The sequence below is a fragment of the Carettochelys insculpta genome, chromosome 29, assembly GCF_033958435.1.
Source record: "Carettochelys insculpta isolate YL-2023 chromosome 29, ASM3395843v1, whole genome shotgun sequence".
Classification (NCBI taxonomy): Eukaryota; Metazoa; Chordata; order Testudines; family Carettochelyidae; genus Carettochelys; species Carettochelys insculpta.
The window spans coordinates 7751017-7772017 of record NC_134165.1 but is presented as its reverse complement, the minus strand read 5'-3'; the positions used below and the strand labels follow the sequence as shown (position 1 = coordinate 7772017).

Here is a 21001-nt window from a genome sequence, read left to right as displayed (position 1 = left end):
CTACTGGCAATGCTCCTACTCATGCACCCCAATATGTTATTAGTCTTCTTGGTTTTAAGGGCACGATGTTGGCTCATATCCAGCTTTTCATCCACTGTAATCCCCAGGTTCTGCTCTGCAGAACTGCCACTTAGCCAGTCAGTCCCCAGACTGCAACAGTGCTTGGAATTCCTCCATCCTCAGTGCAAGACTCTGTACTTGTCCTTGGTGAACCTCATCATATTTCTCTCAGCCGAATCCTCCAGTTTGCCTCCCTTGACTCTATCCTCACCCTCCAATGTATCTAACTCTCCCCCTAGTTTAGTGTCATCTGCAAATTTGCCAAAGGTGCACTCCATCCCTTCATCTAGATGTTGAACAAAACCGGTCTCAAACTGACCTCGCTTCATACTGGCCTCCAAACGGACATAGAACAGTTAATTACTACCCATTGAGCCATTACTACCCATGATCATTACTACCCATGATCTAGCCAGCTTTCTATCCCACTTCTGTCCATTTATCCAACCCACATCTTTAACTTGTTAGCAAGGATAATGTGGGAGACCATATCAAAAGCTTTTCTAACATATATTTTGTCCACCACCTCTCCCATAGCCACAGAGCCGGTTACCTCATCACAGAACGTCAAGCATAACTTGCCCTTGGTGAGCTGAATGCACAGAGTTGAAAAGGAGCTCCACCATAGAGCGTGGAGGAGATACTGATTCTGATTGCTGTACTGCGAGAGGGAGCTGTACAGGCAGAACTACAAAGAGGCAGAAAAACTGCTGACATCTATGCCAAAATTGCATAGGGCATGCTGGAAAAAGGATACCTCATGGACACCCAGCAGTGCCATGTGAAAATAAAGGAGCTCAGGTGGGTGTACCAGAAGACAAAGGAGCTAAACAGACGGTCTGGGTCAGAGCTGCAAACATGCCACTTCTATAAGCAAGTTTCTAAATGGGGACTAAACCAGTGTCCCAAAGCTGTCCAGGGATACCTCCCAAGTGACTCTTTGGGCAACAGTGAGGAGGACATTGTTGAAGAAGAAGAGGAGGAGAAGGAGTTTATGTACTCTTTGGCAAGGTGCTCATGTGTCATGATATGGATGATGGTAGCTTTCAGGCACTGCAAGCATCCACAGGGCTATTGCCACTGACTTTGTACTTAAAAGAATTATGCAGGATCTATGGCAGGCGATTACAGTAAAACACCATAATTTGGTAATACACATATCAATCACTATTTATCACAGGCGTCTGATATATTACCCTCATGCCTTCACTCAAATACCCAGACACACACCCTCTTGCTGTTATTACCAACTAGCGGCTCCCCCCACCTTCACTGATCAGGTCACTGCTCCAGTACTGAGAACACGCGGAGTGCCCCTGCCAGGTACCCGGCCTAGGTTTACAGAAGCTTCCCTCAGACGCAGATCTCTCGTCCTGAGTCATTACACGCATGTGCGGAATGAGGGGCGTTGTCAGAGACGGGGCTTCCGAGATAGAGACTTGCTGCTGACTTCCAAAGCCCACAATGTGCCCTGTCTTCTTTTAACGATCCCACTTCACAGGCCAGCGGGCTCTGCGGGCGGGGGGACCCCGCGGGGCCGGCTGTCGCTGGCTCCCCACGCTGCGCTGCGGCCTCGGGAGTTGCGGGGCAGAGCTGGGGGCGGTTGCAGCCGGGCTGGAGGGTGGCGCAGCAGGAGCCACATCCCAGCGGAGCCGCCCAGGGGCGGGCGGCGAGCGACGGCCCCGGACTGCGGCCGCTCTGGGCAGCCCAGTCCAGTCCCGCCCCGCCTGGAAAGGCAGCTCCGAGCCCGGGCCGCCGTCCTCGGCGCCGCTGTCCCAGCCGGGTGAGCCCCTGCCCCGGACCGCGGGGGGCAGCGCCCGCCTAGGGAGCCGGGGAGGGAAGCAGCTCTGGGCGCGGGGTGGGGGGAACAGGGCGGGCTGGGAGTTGAGGGGACCTATGGGGGCTGCGGGGGGAGAGCTGGGGGTTGGGAGGACCAATGGGGCTGTGGAGGGAGCTGGGTGAGGAACCTGGGGTCGGGGAGAGCAGCAGAGGTGAGCCCCAGCTGACGGGCGCAGCCGGGGGCCCTGCGGCGAGGCAGGCGGGGTCAGGGCAGGTACCGCGGCGCGCAAGGGGGCGTTTCTAGAGTGCGTGTTAACGCCGCTCCCGAGCCGCGCAGCCGCTCGCGCACAAGCTTGGGAAGTCCCTCGCTGGCAGCACAAGGCTCGTCCGGCTTTACGAGCCCAGGCAAAGGCTGCTGCAGCCGGCGTGCGGGGAGCAGGACGCAGGCAGCGTTACGAGCTGCTGCACGCGGGTGGCAGGTGCCAGGCACGGAGTGGCGGTCGCCCAGCAAGCGCGCCAGCTGGTGGGGGCAGGGCTGTAGGTGCTGGCACTGAAAGCAGCCAGCTGCGCTGAGCCTGCAGGCAGCTGCGACAAGGCGCGCGCTGTGCGGTGGCGCTGAACCCTCCACCCGTGCGCGGGGAGGGCACTGCCCGGAGCAGGTGTGAGCGCCCTGCAGCAGGCTGAGCTTCCTGGGCCGTGCTGCGCCGGGCAGAGTCTCACGCAGCAGCCAGCCCGGCCCCGCCCCTGCCTGAGCAGAAGCTGCGTGTCTGCAGCTGCTGGAATCCCTGTGGGTGGCCTCTGGGAGCAGAAAGGGCTATTGGCTGGGCGGAGGGGTGGGGGAAGGGCTATTGGCTGGGTTCTCTCCTGGCTCGGATGGCAGCAATACAGCTCTGTAGAACAGACCCAGCCCTCAGCTGTGCAAGTGCTGCCCTGGGGAACACCCCCACAGCGATCCTGAAGGCAACCTGGCTGACTGGGCCCTTGTTCCTGGGCACTGTGCATGTGCCAGGAGGCTCCCTGTCCATACCAAGCACATGCAGCACTCATAGCCATACTAGCTAAGGACCTGCCTGAATGGCGGGATCATTGCCAGGTAACTGGGGCTGAATTGTGGAGAGGACAGGGAAAATCACAGAAAAAGGGACCTTTGTTAATCGTGGCAATTTGGAGAGGCCAGAGAAGACCTATTTGTTTAAACAAACTTTGCTGCACCAATTGACCTGTAGAGAGAGCTGGGTTGCCCTGGTGTCAAGTGTTCTGAACATGCACTTCGCCTCCTTGGTGTCCTGTGCATGGAATTCCTGATTCTCTGCAGCTCCAAGGGGCCACTGTGGCTGCCTGCTGCAGAGCGAGGGGCCTGTTCATGGGAGGAGCAGGACTTGACTGGACACTTTGGGCCATGGCTTTGTGGCTCTGCAGCTGGTCTAGCAACTATCCCATGGGGAGATGCACCTGGAGCAGCCAGTGCCCAGAGCCTGCTGGGAGCCCTGTGCTGTGGCCCAGGACTTGCTGGATTCCATAACGTCCACCTTCAGGGTTGCCTAGAGGTTTTAGGGACCCCGGGGCAAAATCTGAACCTAAAAGCCTTGTCTTTCCAAATCCTCTGCCCCCGGCCACCCAGGGAAGGGGAAGTACCAGAAAGCAAGCCCGTCCTGCATTCAGCAGCGGCTCAGCTCCTCTCCAGCTCCTGACATTACCATGCTCCATGCCAGCTCCCAGGGCCACTCAGTTTGGGGTTTTCTTGAATGGGGGCACTGGGTCAAACTGCCCCCCAAAAGCCCTTCCTCCTATTTCCTTTACTGGCTTCTCCATCACTCACCTGAGTTGGACCCTGCTTCCAGCTGCAGAATAAGCTCTGTCCTCCTACCAGCTCCTGAGCACAGCAGAGCTCAGGGTTGCTGCCTTGTGGGAAGTGGGTAGAGCCCCTGTGCCCTCTGTGGCATAGGGCTGCCCTGGTGCCATGTACTGTCCTCTGTCCCAGTGATGGAGCCTTGTCTTTTCCCCACAGGATGCAGCTGCTAACAGACTGGGTGTTGGAGCTGCTGAGCATAGAGCGGGCCCCCCTCCGTGCCTACGCTGTCTTTGCCCTGCTCCTTGGCCTGCTGGCCCTGCTTTCCCGCACCCTCCTGTGGCTTGGGAGTTCCTGGCACCGCTACTGGGTGAACTGCCAGCGGCTGCGCTGCTTTCCCGAGCCCCCACGGCGCAATTGGCTGCTGGGACACTTGGGGATGGTAGGTGCCTGTCGTGTGGTAGGGGACTTCATGTCTTCTCTCCCCTCTTGTTCCTCCTGTGCACTGAGACATGATTTGATCCCTGTGGGGAGCAGCCACCTCTGCCTACCCCAAGGGTGGGGCTGGGCCATAGCCTCTGAGAGGGTGGGTGCAGGTGAGAAATGCTGGTCCAGGTGTCTTCCATGCCATGCATCCTTCCCACAGGTCTCTCAGGGAGTTGTGCTCAGTGCACTCGTCTGACATCCCTCAGATCCAGCTGGGGTAGGAGGCCACATTTCTGGGACAGCTCACGGGGTTCTCAGCACATGCCCTGTGTGATGGGGTTCAGGGGTCCCCAAGCACTGCACCCTGTCCACAGGCAGGAGTGACTCTCACTCAGCAGGTAGAACAGGAAGTTTATTAGGTGACAGAGGCCCAGTTTCTCACAGAGGTGTCAGTACGGCTGGCAGAGACAGTCATTTCAACCCATCCTGGGGAGAGGAGCCCGAGGGGTGCCCCTCTGGGGTGTAGCTTCCCCCCCTCGCCAGGCTGGCTGCCTTCCAACTCCCTCTTCTCCCAGCTTCCAACTGCCGCCTCCAATTCAAAAACCCCCTTTGGCTCCTCCGTCCTCTTTGTTCAGGGCAGAGGTGTTACCTGCCAGCCTAGGTTATAGCCCCAGGGTCATCCTTACTAGCTGGGAGCTGCTCTGCTTGTCTCACACACATCCAGCCTGAGTCTCACACTTGCACTCCCCCCACTCCATCACACCCTGCCTGAGGCCAGAGCCAGCAGCAGCTGGTAGTCAGAGTTCCAGCCTTATGGAGCGAGGACCCACGGAGGAGGGTGTGAGCTGGAGGCAGAGGCAGTGGCCACCCTGCTGCTACCCCATCTGCTGTGGATGTGGCCCCTCCTGTGGCTGCTGGCTCTCAGACACCCTCATGTGCAGGGCCCTGGGCTCTCTCTACCCCACTGGATGGAGTGGGGCTAGGAGGGAGGGTCTCGACACTTATGCTGTGGTGGGGAGAGACAGTCCAGCCCCTCACCTGGGGACCCAATTCTGCCCCTGCCGGAGGTGCACTGACTTGCTCTGGAGTCTAGTCCAGACCGCATCCTGTCTTGTATTGACTCTGCCCCGTCCCTCCTGCAGTTCGTGCCTGGTGAGGAAGGGCTGAGCTTGGTGTCCCAAACAGTGGCTACATTCTCCCAAGCCTTTGTGACATGGATGGGGCCCTTCCTGCCAGTCCTGTCCCTGGTGCACCCTGATTACCTCAAGCCGATCACATCAGCCTCAGGTACGCTGACTCCTGGGAGCGGGGGTGGTGAGACTCTGAGAGTAGGTCTGCACTGCACGTAGGCACCTGCAGCAGGCCTGGGTGCCAGCTCAAGCTGTGGAGCTGATACCCTGTGGTGCAGACACTTGGGCTGGAGCTAGGGCCAGGCCTCTGGGACGCCTGTGCTACAGGGTCCCAGAGATTGGGTCCCAGCCCAAACCCAAATGTCTAGACTGCAGTTGTGTGGCCCTGAGCCCTGTGTCAGCTGGTGTGAGGTGTCTAACTGAAGTGCAGACATAACCTGACCAGCAGAGCCCCTCCCTTGGGAACCTGGCTAGGTGTGTGCTCCAGGACCCTGGCCAGGCTGGTTGTGAATATGCCAAGGGACAGGGATTCCAGCCTGTCATGTCCCCTCAGCGCAACATCAAGCACTATGAATGATTTCCCAAGCTGCCCCAGGGTAGGGGAGGCACCCAGTCACCAAGGCCCTGCAGATCAGCCTGACTGGAGCCCTGGGAAATGCACCAGAGGGGACAGTCTGCCCTAGGAAGCCAACAGTCCTCTCCCAACAGCTTACTGGAGTCTGCACTGTCTGGCCTGCATGTCCCTCTGCCCCGGGTCAACCCCTCTGCCCCTGTGCTTCACTTCTCTGGTGCCCTTGACACATTCAGTGCAGCTCTGTGACTCTGTCTGCCTGGGTGAACCTGGCCACCTCGGCTGTTGTCTCCTGGGTTCTGCACTGCACAGGCCCAGCTGTCTCTTCTGGCCTGGCCAGATGAGATTGGTTACTGGCAAGGGAGCCCAGAACCATGTGCAGAAAGAATAAGGGCAGGAGGGACTGTTCTGGTCCTCTAATGTGACTGCCCACGTGACACCAGAGTTCCCCGCAGCCTCTCCCAGACTTCCTGCTGTGCTGGAGTGGAGCATTACAGGGGGCAGCCTATCTCCATGTAAAGAAACCTAGGGATGGCAAAGCCCAGTACAACCACCCACCTCTGGAGCTTAAATTCGAGCTGGGTCTCAGCTAAGGCTGTGGAGGAGACTCATTCTCTCTCTGTAAGTGGCCTAGGTGCCACAACATGAGACAGTGAACCACATCCCTAGGTGTGTGGGTTACACCAGCATCCCTGGACCAGCTGTTCCCCTCATAAAACACTTGCACATGTTACCTGTCTGAGTGTGTTGCTGCTGGATCTCGGTTTGCTGCTGACTGGCAGAGCCCCCCACCCAGCTGCTAGGGAGCTGCATCCCTGCTAGCTGGGATCCAAGCACCTTTTGTCTTGCTCATGGAGAAATGTAAATCCACCGTGCTCCTGCAGCCTGTCCGGGAGAGGCAGGTTTTCCAGTGGTTCCTCCCAGAGACGCACCTCACCCCCTGCTCTTCCTGTTCTATGTGAGGTGTGGCAAAGAGGAGCGTGGGGCTACTGCCCCCTCCCCACAAATGCCTGCTCCATCCTGCCCGGGCAGCCCATCCTGTCTCTGGTGCTGGGCTGTATTGAAAGCCCATGTTGGCCAAGCTGGCCTCTGCAGCTCCCCCGTCTGTCCCAGGAAGTTGTGGAGCTCTTCAGAGGATGGGCTGCCTTAGTCCAGCTTCCTTTTATTTATTTTTTTAGAAACCTGTTTGCCCCAGACCCCTAAATGGCCCCTTCAAGGGCTGGGCTCACAACCCTGGGTTTAGCAGGCTAATCCTCAAGCCACTGAGCTATCCCTTCCCTGCTGCTGAGGCTACTCCCTGTGCCAATGAAAGGCCTTGGCCAAGGCAGCAGGGATTCAAGCCCACCAAGCTCACATCCTAGGCAACTTCTGTATAACCACTACACCATGTCAGCTAATTCCCCTCTAGGGTGACCATATTTCCCTATGCCAAATACATCAGAGGGGGGGGCAGCTCCCTGGCTGCACCATGTCCTGTGGCAGCAGAACAGGGCTCCCCCCCCCCACAGGGGAGCTCCCCAGTTGCAGGGGCAGTTGCCCTGCAAAAGGAGGTGGGGGTTTGCTGGGTGTCCGACACTGCTGGGCTCCAGGAATGCTGCAGGGATGCTCCCTGGCTCTGTGGGGGGCAGGAGGGGTGGCTCTCTGTGGCTGTGGGATGCAGCTGTGGCTCCTGGCTGCCCCACACCTCCAGGCACTGGGAATGGGGCTGCTGGCCCACCGGGAACCTCTGCAGCTGCCCCACACCTCAGGGCACTGGGAACAGGGTTGCTGCCTCCCAGAGAAGCTCTCCAGCTGCCCCATGCCTCTGGGCACCGGCAATGTGGCTACTGCCCCACAGCAGAGCTCTGTGGCTGCCCCATGCCTTGGGGTGCTGGCAACATAGCTGCCGCGCCGCAGGAGAGCTCCCCAGCTGTGGACATGGCTGTCCCAGAGGGGGTGGGGAGCAGCTACATCGGAGCTGTTGTGCAGTGGGCATTGGGCTACCTCCCTGCAGTGGTCTCCCCAGCTCCAGGGGCAGCTGCCCCACAGAGGGACTGCCCAGCACTGCTGGGCACCAGGTTCCCCTTTAAATCTTAGAGTGGGGGGGATAAAACACTACCCTGCCCCCCATCATACCCTGTCTTACTCTATGGCAGGGCCCCCGGCTCCCTGTCCTGCTGCTGCCTGTACTGGCTGGTCAGTACCTGCTGCATGTGCTGCCCAGCCAGCTCCTGACTGATTTTTCCTGCCCTTGGGACAGGGCAGCTCTGCAGGGGAGTGAATATATGGATGTCTGCCTAAAATCCGGGCCTGTCCTGGGGAAAATGGGATGGCTGGTCACCCTACTGTGGCAGAGTCAAGGTCTCAGCTCCTGTTAATAAGCTGTAGCCACTTTCCCATTAGCCCTACTGCATGTAGGTCTGAGCACCCAGGGCCAAGGACACGCGGAGCGAGCTAAACTGGGGCCCAGCTGCACATTCCCTGAACTGCCCCCTTTACAAGGTGCTTGAGAAATGAATCCGGAAGCTTCGTCAGGGCCCTGAGTCCAAAGCCAAAGCAACAAACACAAATGCTTTTTCTCCCTGCCAGTCCAGTGTCCAGCCCTGCCACCACCCGTCCTTTGCACAGCCCACCAACACCGGCCCTTTGCATGAGCCACCCCCAGCCATTTGCACTGTCCACCACTGCCGCCAGCCCTTTGTACAACCCACCCTGCAACAGCCTTAGCACAGCCCACTGCTACCTCCAGCCTTTAGCACAGCCCTCCACTGCCACTAGTTTGCATGGCTTGTTGCTGCCACCCGCCCTTTGTACAGTTCACTGCCACCACCAGCCCTTTGCACCATGCCGTCCCAGCAGCTGGGGGCCAATGCTCGGTAAGTCAGTGCAGTCCCCTGAACTCTGTAAACAATCCTGTTGCTGGTGCAGTAGCAGGAACAGAGTCCAGCTCCCTCCCTCAAGTGACGGGCTGGTGTGGGAGGATGCTGAGGGGGAGGGCTGCTTTTAGCCCCCAGCCAGCAGCTGGCTGTTGCCAGAGGACTCACTCTCTGCAGGCTGTCACTGGGCCAAGACAGAAGAACTTCACTGGGGCAGCTCATCATGCCCAGGCTGTGTGAATGCACATGGCTGGTGCATGCCAGGGCAGTGGGCTCACAGGCCCACTGCCCACCAAGCCCCTGGGGTTCAGCTCTGCACACAGTCTGCTCTAGCTCCAACCCACTGCGAGGAGAGGGTGGTCTCCCCTCCCCCATTACAATGCAGCCAGAAGCCCCTTGAGAGCAGCCAGCCATCCATCTGCCTGAGGGTGCTGCTCCTTCAGTGGGTGAGTTGGGCACTGGGCCCTGCGTGTTGCCCTGGCCAGGGCCATGGCTAGAGTCCCAGCTGGCCCATGGCTAACCCAGGGCTACTTGTTGTAGGCTCAGAACACGGAGGAGGGGATGCAGCGTGTAGACCAGCTCGTGAGGGACTACGGCCATGCCTGTCTGTGGTGGTTTGGCCCCTGGTGTCCCATCCTACGGATCTTCCACCCGGAGACCATTAAACCCATCCTGCTGGAGTCGGGTAGTGAGGGTCGCCCAGCGCCAGGAATTTGTGTCTCCGTCTGCCTGCCCTGGGCTCAGTTGGGGGTTGCATTCCCAGCTGCCTGGAGCTGTGTGCACCCAGCATGGTCAGACCCTAGGGACATGGCCCCAGCAGTGAGAGGGCTGCTCTCTAGAGCTGGAGGCTTCTGGCTGTCAGCAATGGGGAAGGGCTCAGCTCCTGGGCTGAGCTCAGGTTGGTACATGGCACTCACTGTGGTACTTGCCTGGCTGGGGGCTGCCACCCCAGGGGCGTTAGTGCATTCGCCTGGCCCAGCAGAGTTAGGGTAGAGGTTGTAGCCAGTCCTTAGTGGCAAGAGAGGAGCACATCTGCCTAGCAGCTGGACAGAGCCTCTGGCCAGTTCCCCAGGCAGCAAAGGTTCATTGCAGCCCTGCCCCCTCATTTCTGGCTGACCCTGGGAGAGGGGCAGCTGCACCTGGCTCAGTCTGAGGGACCCAGGCCTGCACAGCTGCCTTCACCCAGCCCTGCTGCCACCTTCCCCTGTGCCAGCCATTCACCCAGCCCTGCTGCCACCCCCCCATGCCAGCCATTCACCCCGCCCTGCTGCCACCTTCCCCTGTGCCAGCCATTCACCCCGCCCTGCTGCCACCTTCCCCTGTGCCAGCCATTCACCCCACCCTGCTGCCACCCCCCCATGCCAGCCATTCACCCCGCCCTGCTGCCACCTTCCCCTGTGCCAGCCATTCACCCCGCCCTGCTGCCACCTTCCCCTGTGCCAGCCATTCACCCCACCCTGCTGCCACCCCCCCATGCCAGCCATTCACCCCGCCCTGCTGCCACCTGCCCGAGTGTCACCCATTCCCCCAGCCCTGCTGCCACCTTCCCCTGTGCCAGCCATTCACCCCGCCCTGCTGCCACCTTCCCCTGTGCCAGCCATTCACCCCGCCCTGCTGCCACCCCCCCCATGCCAGCCATTCACCCCGCCCTGCTGCCACCCTCCCCCATGCCAGCCATTCACCCTGCCCTGCTGCCACCTTCCCCTGTGCCAGCCATTCACCCCGCCCTGCTGCCACCCCCCCATGCCAGCCATTCACCCCGCCCTGCTGCCACCTGCCCGAGTGCTACCCATTCCCCCAGCCCTGCTGCCACCTTCCCCTGTGCCAGCCATTCACCCCGCCCTGCTGCCACCTGCCCGAGTGCCACCCATTCCCCCAGCCCTGCCTAGCAGGGACTTGCACAGCCAGTGCATGGAAGAAACAGGAAATGAGTGCAGGAGTCCAGGCCCTCAGCAGGATCCCACTCCTCTTATGAAGCATTGTGACTGCCAAGGCAGAGGCGCTGTTCTGCTCCACAGGCCCAGCCAAGGCTGCGGATGCTGTTCATGCTCCAAAGTCCTCCTTCCTGCCCAGGTGACTTATTAGGGACAAGTGGTTTTGCATGAGGGACCAGCTGGCTCAGTGCCTGCCCCAGTCATGTGGCTCCTTCACCCTATTCATTCAGACTGTCCTCCGCTGAGCCCCCCCAATACACCCTGCCCCCCCCCGCCCCTCCATACCGTGTCTGAACACTAACGGCAGGGTGTGTCCCATCTGCCCCCCGCAGAGTGTGTGTCTGAGCGCTAACACCGGGGTGTGTCCCATCTGCCCCCCGCACTGTGTGTGTCTGAACACTAACGCCAGGGTGTGTCCCATCTCCCCCCCCCCCGCACGGTGTGTGTCTGAACACTAACGCCAGGGTGTGTCCCATCTGCCCCCCGCACTGTGTGTGTCTGAACACTAACGCCAGGGTGTGTCCCATCTGCCCCCCACAGTGTGTGTGTATCTCAGCGCTAACTCCGGGGTGTGTCCCATCTGCCCCCTGCACTGCGTGTGTGTCTGAGCGCTAACACCGGGGTGTGTCCCGTCTGCCCCCCCCCAGTGTGTGTGTGTGTGTGTCTGAGCGCTAACACCGATGTGTGTCCCATCTGCCCCCTGCACTGTGTGTGTGTGTGTGTGTGTGTGTGTGTCTGAGCGCTAACGCCGAGGTGTGCCCCATCTACCCCCCGCACCATGTGTGAGCACTCACTGCTCCCCATCTCCATTCTGCCCACAGCTGCCATTGCGCCCAAGGATTACATATTCTACGGGTTCCTGAAGCCCTGGCTGGGTGAGTGCCCCTTTTTCTGGGCTTTGACCTGCAGTGCTCTGTGGCTTGGGGTTGAGGCCTGGGACAGCGGCCTGTGGAGAAAGGAGGGTCCTGTGGGTGGCTTCAGAGGGGTAAGTAACAGCGAGTGGAAGCCATGATGCTGGGAGAGTCTCAGCTCAGTCCGCTGCTGTGTCGCTCTCACCCAGAGCACCCAGCCCAGTGGGAGTGTCAGCCTGTGAGCCCAGCTGGGGTTGGCACTCACCATGCCAGGCATGAGGCCAGGGGCATCAGCCCTGAGCCACGGCTAGAGGGCTACCCCAGGCTCTTCTGTCATCTGGGCCCTGCCTCCTGCCCCAGAGATGCTCCTGGCAGGGCAACCAAGAAAATACAGGAGCCCCAAAGTGACCACTAATTTGGGGTGTTTTAGTTTTGGAGACCCGAGCTGGGATTCTTGGGGCCTGGTAGATGAGGGGTGGTGCTGTGTCGCTGACATCAGGCTCTGCGCTGATAGCTAACGTGACCCCAAGCTCCAACAGCACTGCTGGGAGTTGCAGGCTAACCTCTGTACTGGGCAAAGGGGGGGAACTATAGGGCAGGGGGGACTATAGCATGGGGGGAGGGCAGACCATAGAACTGGGTGGGGAACTATAGCATGGGGGGACCTATCTTCTGGTCACAGGCCACTGACCCACAAAAGAATCAGTCGGGGGCCACACACAAGAAAAACAAACAAAAACACCCTCACTATTCACTTTTTCCCCCTGACACCCAACAACCCTCACACAGATGTCGCTCCGCGCCAGCCCTGCTCCAGCCCCACTTGGGGCGCATGTAACTCTGTGCCAGCCCTGCTCCAGCCCCACTTGGGGGCACACGTAACTCTGTGCCAGCCGCGCTCCAGCCCCACTTGGGGCACACGTAACTCTGTGCCAGCCCCACTTGGGGGGCACACGTAACTCTGTGCCAGCCCTGCTCCAGCCCCACTTGGGGCACATGTAACTCTGTGCCAGCCCTGCTCCAGCCCCACTTGGGGGCACACGTAACTCCATGCCAGGCGCTCCAGCCCCGCTTGGGGCACACGTAACTCCATGCCAGGCGCTCCAGCCCCGCTTGGGGCACACATAACTCCGTGCCAGCTGCGCTCCAGCCCCACTTGGGGGCACACGTAACTCTGTGCCAGGCGCTCCAGCCCCGCTTGGGGCACACATAACTCCGTGCCAGCCGCGCTCCAGCCCCACTTGGGGGCACACATAACTCTGTGCCAGCCACGCTCCAGCCCCGCTTGGGGCACACGTAACTCCGTGCCAGCCACGCTCCAGCCCCGCTTGGGGCACACGTAACGCTGTGCCAGCCGCGCTCCAGCACCGCTTGGGGGCACAAAGGCTTGAGACGTCCAGTCCTCAGCACAGAGATTTCTCCCAGGCTTGATGCAACAAATTAAGCTGGAGGCCAGATCTGGCCCCCCCCAGCCCAGAGATTCCCCACCCTCAAACTATATGAGAGAGCAGCATTCTCAGCCAGAGCTGAACACGGTGGTGAGGCGCAGTCCTGCTGCCTCACCAATCTATTCAAATTTGCTAAGGTGTCAACTAGCCTGTGGACAGGGGAGAGCCACTGTGTACGTGGACTGCCTGGATGCCTTTGGCAAGGTCCCTCACCAGAGGCTCTTAAGCAAGTAAGTGGGCTGGGCTAAGGGGCAGGGCCTCTGCTGGATTAGTAACTGGGTAAAAGACGGGCAAAGGGTTGGAAAAATGGTCAGTTTTCAGGCTGAAGAGGGGTAACAAGTGACTGTACTGGGCTCAGTGTAGCTCAACATAGTCCTAAGTGAGCTGGGACAAGGGGCAAACAGTGAGCCAACAAAATTTGCAGGTGATGCAAAATTACTCCCCACAGACAAGCCCAGATCAGATGGTGAAGCTTTAAAAGGGGAACTGACAAAACTGGGTGACTGGGCAACAAAATGACAGATGAAATTCAGTCATGATAAATGCAAAGTAATGCACATTGGCAAACACGAGCCCAGTTATACGTACAAAATGACACAGACTGAAATAGCTCTTACCACTCCAGGATTTTGGAGTCATGGTAGATAGTTCTCTGAAACATCCATTTAGCAAGCGTGTTGGTCTAAAGCGAACAGTAAATCAGGACCGATCAGAAAGGGAATCCACGCTAAGCCAGCAAACACCATAATGTCTCTGTCTAAAGTGATGGAGTGCCCACATCTGGAACGCTGCATGCAGATGTGGTCGCCCCATCTCAAAAGAGACATAGTGGAATTGGGAAAGGCTCAGAAAAGGGCAATAGAAATGTTTAAAGGTGTGGAACAGGTTCTGTACCAAGACAGCTGAATAAGATTGGGACTGCCAAGCTTGGAACGAGATGGCTAAGGGGATGGAGGTCTCTCTTGCCTGTATGGAGAAAGTGAATAGGGAATGGTATTTACTTCTCCACATACCCCAGGAATTCAAGGCTAATTAATGAAATTAATAGGCAGACAAAGTACTTACCCAATACGCAGCCAAACCCTGAAACGCTCTAGAGGACATCACAAAGGTCAAAAGTACAACAGGTCAAACGCTAGGTAAGTTCCTGGAGGAGCGACCCTGCAATGGCTGTTAGCCAGGATGGTGACATACACTGAGTGCTGCTTGCCAGAAGCTTGGAGTGATTGACAGAGGCTGGATTGCTCCAGCACCTATTAATTTCATTCCTGCTGCCGCACCTGGCGTTGGCCGCTGTTGGACAGGAGACTGGGCCATTCGTTCACGGCAGTGTGGCTGTTCCTAGGTTGGTGTAGGCCTGGCACTGGTCATGGGTGTGCACAGGATCATGCAACCCCCTTCACATGCACATGCAGCTCCATGTACCTACCACAAAACACACCCGTAGCCCCCAGCCTGTCCCAGGAGGGCTCCACCCATAGGGGCCCCCACAAACCTACACTCAGGAGCAAAGGCACACAGCCCACGTTCGCTCACAGCCTGCCCCAGCAAGCCTTGCTCTCGTAGAGCACCCAGTGGCTGTGACCAGGTGTTCTGGTGGCTGGGGGGGGAGGGCATCTCTGCTGTGGGTGCCTGGGCGCTGAGCTCAGCGCATGTGTCCTCAGGGGATGGGCTGCTGCTGAGCAATGGCCGGAAGTGGGCACGGCACCGACGCATGCTGACACCGGCCTTTCACTTCGATATCCTGAAGCCCTACATGAAGGTCTTCAACCAGAGCGCTGCCATCATGCATGTGAGTGCAGCAGCAGCACCGCATCCAGGCCTGTGCCTCTGCCCCCTCATGGTGTATGCTGCCTTGGTACCCTGCCAGCCTCTCTGTGACCCTGCCCCATGCATGCCCTGCACTACCACCCGCCTGCCAACCTGTTACCTTCCCCCGCCACCGCACGACCACCCGACTGCTGCCCCGTTACCCTCCCCCCGCCCAGGGCACACACTGCCCGAGTAGTCTGCCGGTGGCAGCTCAGGCCTGGCTCTCATGCATGTTTCTCTCACAGGCCAAGTGGCACCAGCTGGCGGCATCGGGCTCCGCCTCTGTGGACATGTTTGAGCAGCTGAGCCTCATGACGCTGGACAGTTTGCAGAAATGCGTCTTCAGTTACAACAGCAACTGCCAAGAGTGAGTGAGATGGGGGGGGGCTGCACCCCCCCCCCATATGACTCCCCCCTCACTGGCGTCTCACAGATGTGCAGGGGGCAGAGCTGGCTGCAGGAGGCTCTCTGACCCCCTGGCACCCGCCCGCCCAGTGCATGAGACAGGTCCCATGGGCTGGAGGCATGGGGGGCCGGGGAGGTGCTGCTGCAATGCACTGGGTCTGTGCCCGAGTGCATTTCCCCCCCCCGACCCCAGGCCCTGGGCAGCACTGGGGCATGGCACCTCGTTAGCGCACTGGGCAGAGGCTGATGCTTGCACCCTGTCTTTGCTACTGGCTGTCCTGGGCAGCCCTTGGGAGATGCACCTGCAGGTGTGTGCAGCTCACGGCCAGGGTACCTCACTTCAGTCCCATCCCCCCCACGGCCCTTCTGCCCCCAGCATACACAGGGCCCTCCTCTGCAGCTTGTGGCTGTTTTACTGCACCACTGCATGTGGGTCCCAGCCCATTGGCTCACCACCATGGCACATGCTGGTTGTCTGCAGGCAGCGGTCCCTATAAGCTGGGTGCTTGAGCCACCCAGGAGAGAGTCAAACACTGCCCAGCTGGTTAAGAAAGCACCCACAGTGCTTGTGTAGAGAGGCCCCGGGCTGGCTGTGAGCTCTGCTCGTGTAGGCAGGCCCTGGGCTGGCTAGTAGGCGTGCTAGTGTAGCACATCTCACAGCTCAGCTCCTCCACACCAGCTGGCCAGGCAGTGCCAGAGCTGGGACAGCACACGATTACACTGTTGTGAGGCACAGCGGCAGGCCCCAGCGTGTTGGTCACATGTTGTGTTGCAGGACACCCAGTGACTACATTGCAGCCATCCTGGAGCTCAGCTCCCTGGTGGTGCGACGCCAGCACCACCTGCTTCTGCACTCTGACTTCCTGTACCACCTGACGCCCGACGGGGGGCGCTTCCGGCGCGCCTGCGACACCGTGCACCGCTTCACAGCCGCCGTGGTGCAGCAGCGCCGCCAGGCCCTGAGCCGCCAGGGCAGGGAGGCCTGGCTCAGATCCAAGCAGGGCAAGACGGTGGACTTCATCGACATCCTGCTGCTGGCCAAGGTCACGGGGGAGGGAGGGTTCACTGCTATTGGCCAAGAAAATGTAGTGCGGGGCGGGGGGGGGGGGGGGGCGTGTCTTGCCTGTTATTGTGGGGGTATCAGTGACATGCTGTTCCTGGCCAAGGGGACACAGAGAGTGGCCTGGCCCATGGGGTGTGGGGCAGGGAGGGTTGACAGGCAGAAGGTGCTGTGTAATGTCTGTCACAGCAGGACTCACACCCCAGCACAGCTGCAGCTGCCATCCCAGCATGCTCAGGGTGGAGTGAAATGAACGCACCTGGCACTGTGGGGCTGGTACCTCTGCTTAGCTCTACCACAGCCAGGCTGCAGCTGTGCGCAGAGCAGGGGAGATGTCCTGTCTTGCCAGGCTCTGTGGGCTGGGCCCCGCAGGCAGCCAGGGGACCCTTCCAGCAGCGTGTGCTCTGTGCAGGACGAGGATGGGCAGGACCTGGCTGATGAGGACATTGCGGCTGAGGCTGACACCTTCATGTTTGAGGGTGAGGAGCCACCTGGGGGCTGGGGGCGGTGGGGGGGGAGAGAGCGTCTCTCCGGCTGACCTCACAACCTCTCTGCAGACATCAGGGCAGTGTGGGGAGAGCTGGGTTCAGGCCCTGACTCTGAGTGACTTAGGTGCACTGTTCCATGAAATGGGGCTAAGCCAGATCTAACGCCAACCCCTCCGCTGCTATAGGCACTGCCAGGTAGTCCCAGAAGTGGAGGGGGATAGTAGTGGGGGCAGATGCTCGGTGTCACCCCATCCTCCCCCCATTAACCAAGGGCTTGGAGTCCCCCCTGGTGCTGCCAGAGGGTTTTGGGGAGCAGGGGTCAGAGGCGCTGGCAGGGAGAGCTAACTGGAGCCACTGGGTGAGGGTTCCACTGCCCTCAGCTGCCGTCACACAGCACTGGATGCTCTCTGCAGGCCATGACACCACAGCCAGCGGCCTTGCCTGGGTGCTGTACAATCTGGCACGTCACCCCAGTTACCAGGAGCGCTGCCGAGAGGAGATCAAGGCCTTAATGCAGGACAAGGAGCTGGAGCAGATTGAATGGTGAGCTGGCTGCCCAGTGCAGTGCTGACCCTCCTGCACCTGTGAGGCTTAGCACAGCTGCTGCCTCTCTCCCGCTAGCACAGTCTGCACCCAACACTGGGGTCCCTTCGCCTCTGCCAGCCCTACAACCTGGAGGGCTTCCTCTGCGAGCTGGTCCCTGGCGGCTCCCCGGTGCCTGAGTGCCCTGCCTCTCGAGTGGTGCACGCCCCCCCCTTGGTGTCCCAGGGCCCTGTCTCTCAGCTGTGTGCACCCTGTCCCCGGCCACCACTCGGCGTCTCACACGTCCCCTCGGTGCCGGCTCCACGTGGCTGCGACTGTCCTAGCCCCTGGCTCCTGGGCTCCCAGTGGGGTCAGCCCTGAGCACTGCTCTCTGCAGGGAGGACCTGTCCCAGATGCCCTTCTCCACCATGTGCATCAAGGAGAGTTTGCGCCTGCACCCACCCGTTACCGCTGTGTCCCGGCGCTGCACTGAGGACATCAAACTGCCTGACGGACGCATCCTCCCCAAGGGTACCAGCCTTCTTCCCTGCCCCAGTCAGTGGCACAGCACCAGAGCTGGGCCCATACCCCCTCAGGCACTCAGCCCTTCCCCACTGCTCTCTGTAACAAGGCAAACTCCTCCTCTCTGGCAGGGAACATCTGTCTGATCAGTATCTACGGGACACATCACAATCCTGCTGTCTGGCCGGAGCCTGAGGTATCGCTGGTCATGGACCTGCCCCTTGGGCTCTTGCTGAACCCCATGCCCACCTCTAGCGTGGCACTAGGGGGCTCTGTGCTGCAGGGAGCAGGGGTGGGGCACACTAGGGGGCGCTGTCCTGTCAGTCACTGCTGCGCCACTGTCCCAGTGTGGCACTAGGGGGCGCTGTGCTGTGGGGAGCAGGGCAAGGGCGGGGGCTCAGCAGGGGGCACTGTCCTGTCAGTGCTGCGCCAGGGGCCCAGTGTGGCACTAGGGGCGCCATGCTGCAATGGAAGGGCAGGGGGTGCTCAGCATTGGGCGCTGTGCCCACAGTCATTGCTAGTCATTCAGGCACTGTAGCACCAGGGGACATTGCTGCAGGGAGCAGGGTTGGGGGCTCAATAGGGAGCACTGTCCCCTTGAAGTCACTGCTGGCTCAGTGCCCCAGTGCGGCACTGGGGTGGTGAAGTAGCTTCCGCCGTGTAGTAGCTTCCTCTTTCCAGGGACCCACCCCAGCCATTGGTGGTTACTGCCTCCCTGACATTCATAGGGGCCGAGGGTCGTAGCCCGTTCGCACTGGGGCAGGGCTGGGCAGTGGGCCTGCTCTGGCTCTGAGTGCTGGAGGGAGGCAGGACCACGGTCAGTGCATGGCCTCCTTTGCTCCCCCTTTGGCTCAGGGAACCCAGCCCTAGGCCTCCCCACTCCCCCACTCGCCTCAGCGTGTCCTGTGCTTGCTGCTCCAGGTCTATAACCCACACCGCTTCGACCCAGAGACCTCCAAGAACCAGTCCCCCCTGGCCTTCATGCCCTTCTCTGCTGGACCCAGGTAACCACAGCACTCTGCAGCTTACCCCAGGGGGCTGGAGCTCCAGCCACCACTGCTGCAGCCAGAGCTCCAGGTCCCTTTGAAATGCCAGGCCCCAGGGCAACTGCCCCCTTTGCCCCATCAGTGGGCCTGGTGGGACACACAGGAGGTGGCCTCTGGTCGATGCTGGGGTCAGCTGTCATTGCTGAGGATCGCTCAGAGGGGGCTGGGTTCCACCCACTATCCATCTGTCCCTGCAGGCATTGGGTTCTGGGGTGTCTGCCCCCACTCTCCTCACATGGTGTGGGGTTTCCCACCTCATCCCACTGCAGGGCCTGAGCAGGGCGAAGGGACCCGCTGACACCCCTCACTCTCCTACAGGAACTGCATCGGGCAGAACTTCGCCATGGCCGAGATGAAGGTGGTGCTAGCACTGACGCTCCTGCGCTTTACCGTGCGGCTGGACGAGACCAGGCCTGTGCGGCGCAATCCCCAGCTGATCTTGCGCAGCGAGAACGGGCTGTGGCTGCACCTGGAGCCCCTGGGGCCCCTGCCATGAGAGTGAGCCCCCTGCACCAAGCTAGCCCCCTGGCAGTCCCCATTCCTAAGGGTGGGGAGTGTAGCCTGCTCAGGGCCGGTCAAGCTGAGCACCAGGTTGGGGGCATGGGGGCCTCGAGGTTACCTGATCCCTCGCAACTCGTCCTCTCCTCTCTCAACGCAGGAGTGCTATGGGGTGTGGGCGTGCCCCCCTCCCCCAAGGTGCTGCTGCCTCCTTTCAGACCCCCACTGCTTCTGGGGGAAAGGGCCACAAGTACCCTTCTCTAGCCCTGTGGGACGCCTATGGCCAGCTCATCAGTCCATATCAGAGTGAGAAATGGAGCCCCAACCTCCTGGCTTCCAAACCTGCCTGTGCACAGTCCAGGCAGCTCGTTGGCCGGTTTTTCTCTCTCCCTTGCTGGCCAAGGCAATTGTGCCCAGGAGCTCAGAGTCTAGGAGTCAGGATTCCCTGCTCTGCCACTGGGTGCCTGCATGGCCTTGGCCAAGTCACTCAGCCTCTGAGCCTATCAATGCAAGGGGGCTAATGACCCTCCTTGCAGGAGTGGGATGGTAAATGCACTTGGGAGGTGAAGTGGTGGAGGATCTAAGAACACATGGTTGAGAACACTAGGTGTATAGGGCTCAGTAGTGAATCAGGCCCTGACACTGCTGCAGCTCAGCTCTCCCTTTCCCTGCCCTGTGCCCTTTTGGCTGAAGCAGAGGTCTCAGCTGTCCCTCACTCCCTAGCCCCCATTTCTCACTCTGCCATGTCCCAGTTGCGGGGTGGCTTCAGGCTGAGGCAACCCTCCAGGCGGCATCTGCCTAGCAATCCAGTCTGCTGGGCAAGCTGGGGCATGGATGCTGTTGGAGCCTTTGCAGGAAGACCCAGCAATAAAAGTTCTGTTGTGTAGCGTCAGATCTGCCTTGCTGCGCCGCACTCTCCCCTCACACACACAGCCTTTAGCAGAAGGCACGCCACACCCAGCATGCACGCGGCCAGCGCCTGCTCTGCAGGATGAGATCTCGGCCCCAGTGCTGGGGAGGCACAGCCACAATGAGGCATTGTAACTCCAGACTGGGAGTTGGGTTCAGGCCCAGCAGGGACCCACTTCCTGCCTTAGGATGCGCTGGACACAAAGCACCAGTGCCCCCAGTTCTTCCATCACAGACCAGCTATAGCTTGCAATGTGCTTACCTGACCCTAACAAATAACCCTCATTAACAGTTCAGATAAACAGGGAACCCGCCCCCCACACTAGTATGCACAGGGAGAATGTTCTCCCCAGCACCATATTATATGTTACAGCAATAATGGTGAAAAATTAAGCTTCTCAGTAGCATGCAGACATTTGCAATGATACATTTATATGGGCAAAATAAGCAAAAAAGCCACTAAGAAGTGCACCCCCTTTCAGACAGGCGCAAGGCTGATGTCGCCTGTTGTAAATGATCCAACAGACTGGATAAGCCGTTGGAAAATTCAGATGTTTGGGACTACTGCACCCTGGATTCCCATACCTCCTTGCTGCCCTCCTGGGGTCCTCCCCCACCCCAGGCATGCCTGCCTCCCCCCGCCCCCGGCTCCCTCCCCGTCTAACTGGACCAGCTTCTCAGGACATGGGTGTATTTAATCTGTGCCTCTGCCACTCACCCAGGCTGAGAGCAACATGGGAGGCGTGGGGGCGCCAGGCCCAGCCCTGCAGGCTCTGCCCTGGGCCATCAGCAAAGGGTGAGTGCCGACACCAGGGGAGGAGGGGATAGCCCTGCCAGAGCTGAGCCCAGGCAGGCTTGGCTTCCCTCCCCTCATTGGCCTGAATACTGACCAGGTC

General features: G+C 59.9%; 1 protein-coding gene across 4 annotated transcripts; it reads left to right on the top strand.

The window, feature by feature from the left end:
* Positions 1 to 1670: 1670 nt before the first annotated feature.
* Positions 1671 to 20193, top strand: LOC142003280 (ultra-long-chain fatty acid omega-hydroxylase-like). Of its 4 annotated transcripts, XM_074980083.1 has the most exons (13): positions 1728 to 1843; positions 3848 to 4070; positions 5197 to 5341; positions 11366 to 11419; positions 14508 to 14635; positions 14901 to 15022; positions 15836 to 16103; positions 16533 to 16599; positions 17022 to 17151; positions 17528 to 17661; positions 17784 to 17848; positions 18574 to 18656; positions 19017 to 20193. In XM_074980083.1, the coding sequence occupies exons 2-13, from the start codon at positions 3849 to 3851 to the stop codon at positions 19192 to 19194; spliced, it is 1596 nt and encodes a 531-aa protein (XP_074836184.1). In that variant the 5' UTR covers positions 1728 to 1843; position 3848; the 3' UTR covers positions 19195 to 20193. The 4 variants fall into 4 exon arrangements, with proteins under 4 accessions (XP_074836188.1, XP_074836184.1, XP_074836185.1 ...); XM_074980087.1 differs by lacking the exon at positions 5197 to 5341 and having other exon boundaries at positions 1671 to 1843; positions 19017 to 20184; XM_074980084.1 differs by lacking the exons at positions 1728 to 1843; positions 3848 to 4070; positions 5197 to 5341 and adding an exon at positions 8559 to 8610 and having other exon boundaries at positions 19017 to 20187.
* Positions 20194 to 21001: the final 808 nt, after the last annotated feature.

Excerpts from the sequence above, each read along its gene's own strand:
- LOC142003280 (XM_074980083.1), top strand. The coding sequence starts at position 3,849 with ATGCAGCTGCTAACAGACTGGGTGTTGGAGCTGCTGAGCATAGAGCGG. Across the intron at positions 11,420-14,507 it reads GTTCCTGAAGCCCTGGCTGG|GGGATGGGCTGCTGCTGAGC; the intron begins GTGAGTGCCCCT and ends ATGTGTCCTCAG. Across the intron at positions 14,636-14,900 it reads AGAGCGCTGCCATCATGCAT|GCCAAGTGGCACCAGCTGGC; the intron begins GTGAGTGCAGCA and ends TTTCTCTCACAG.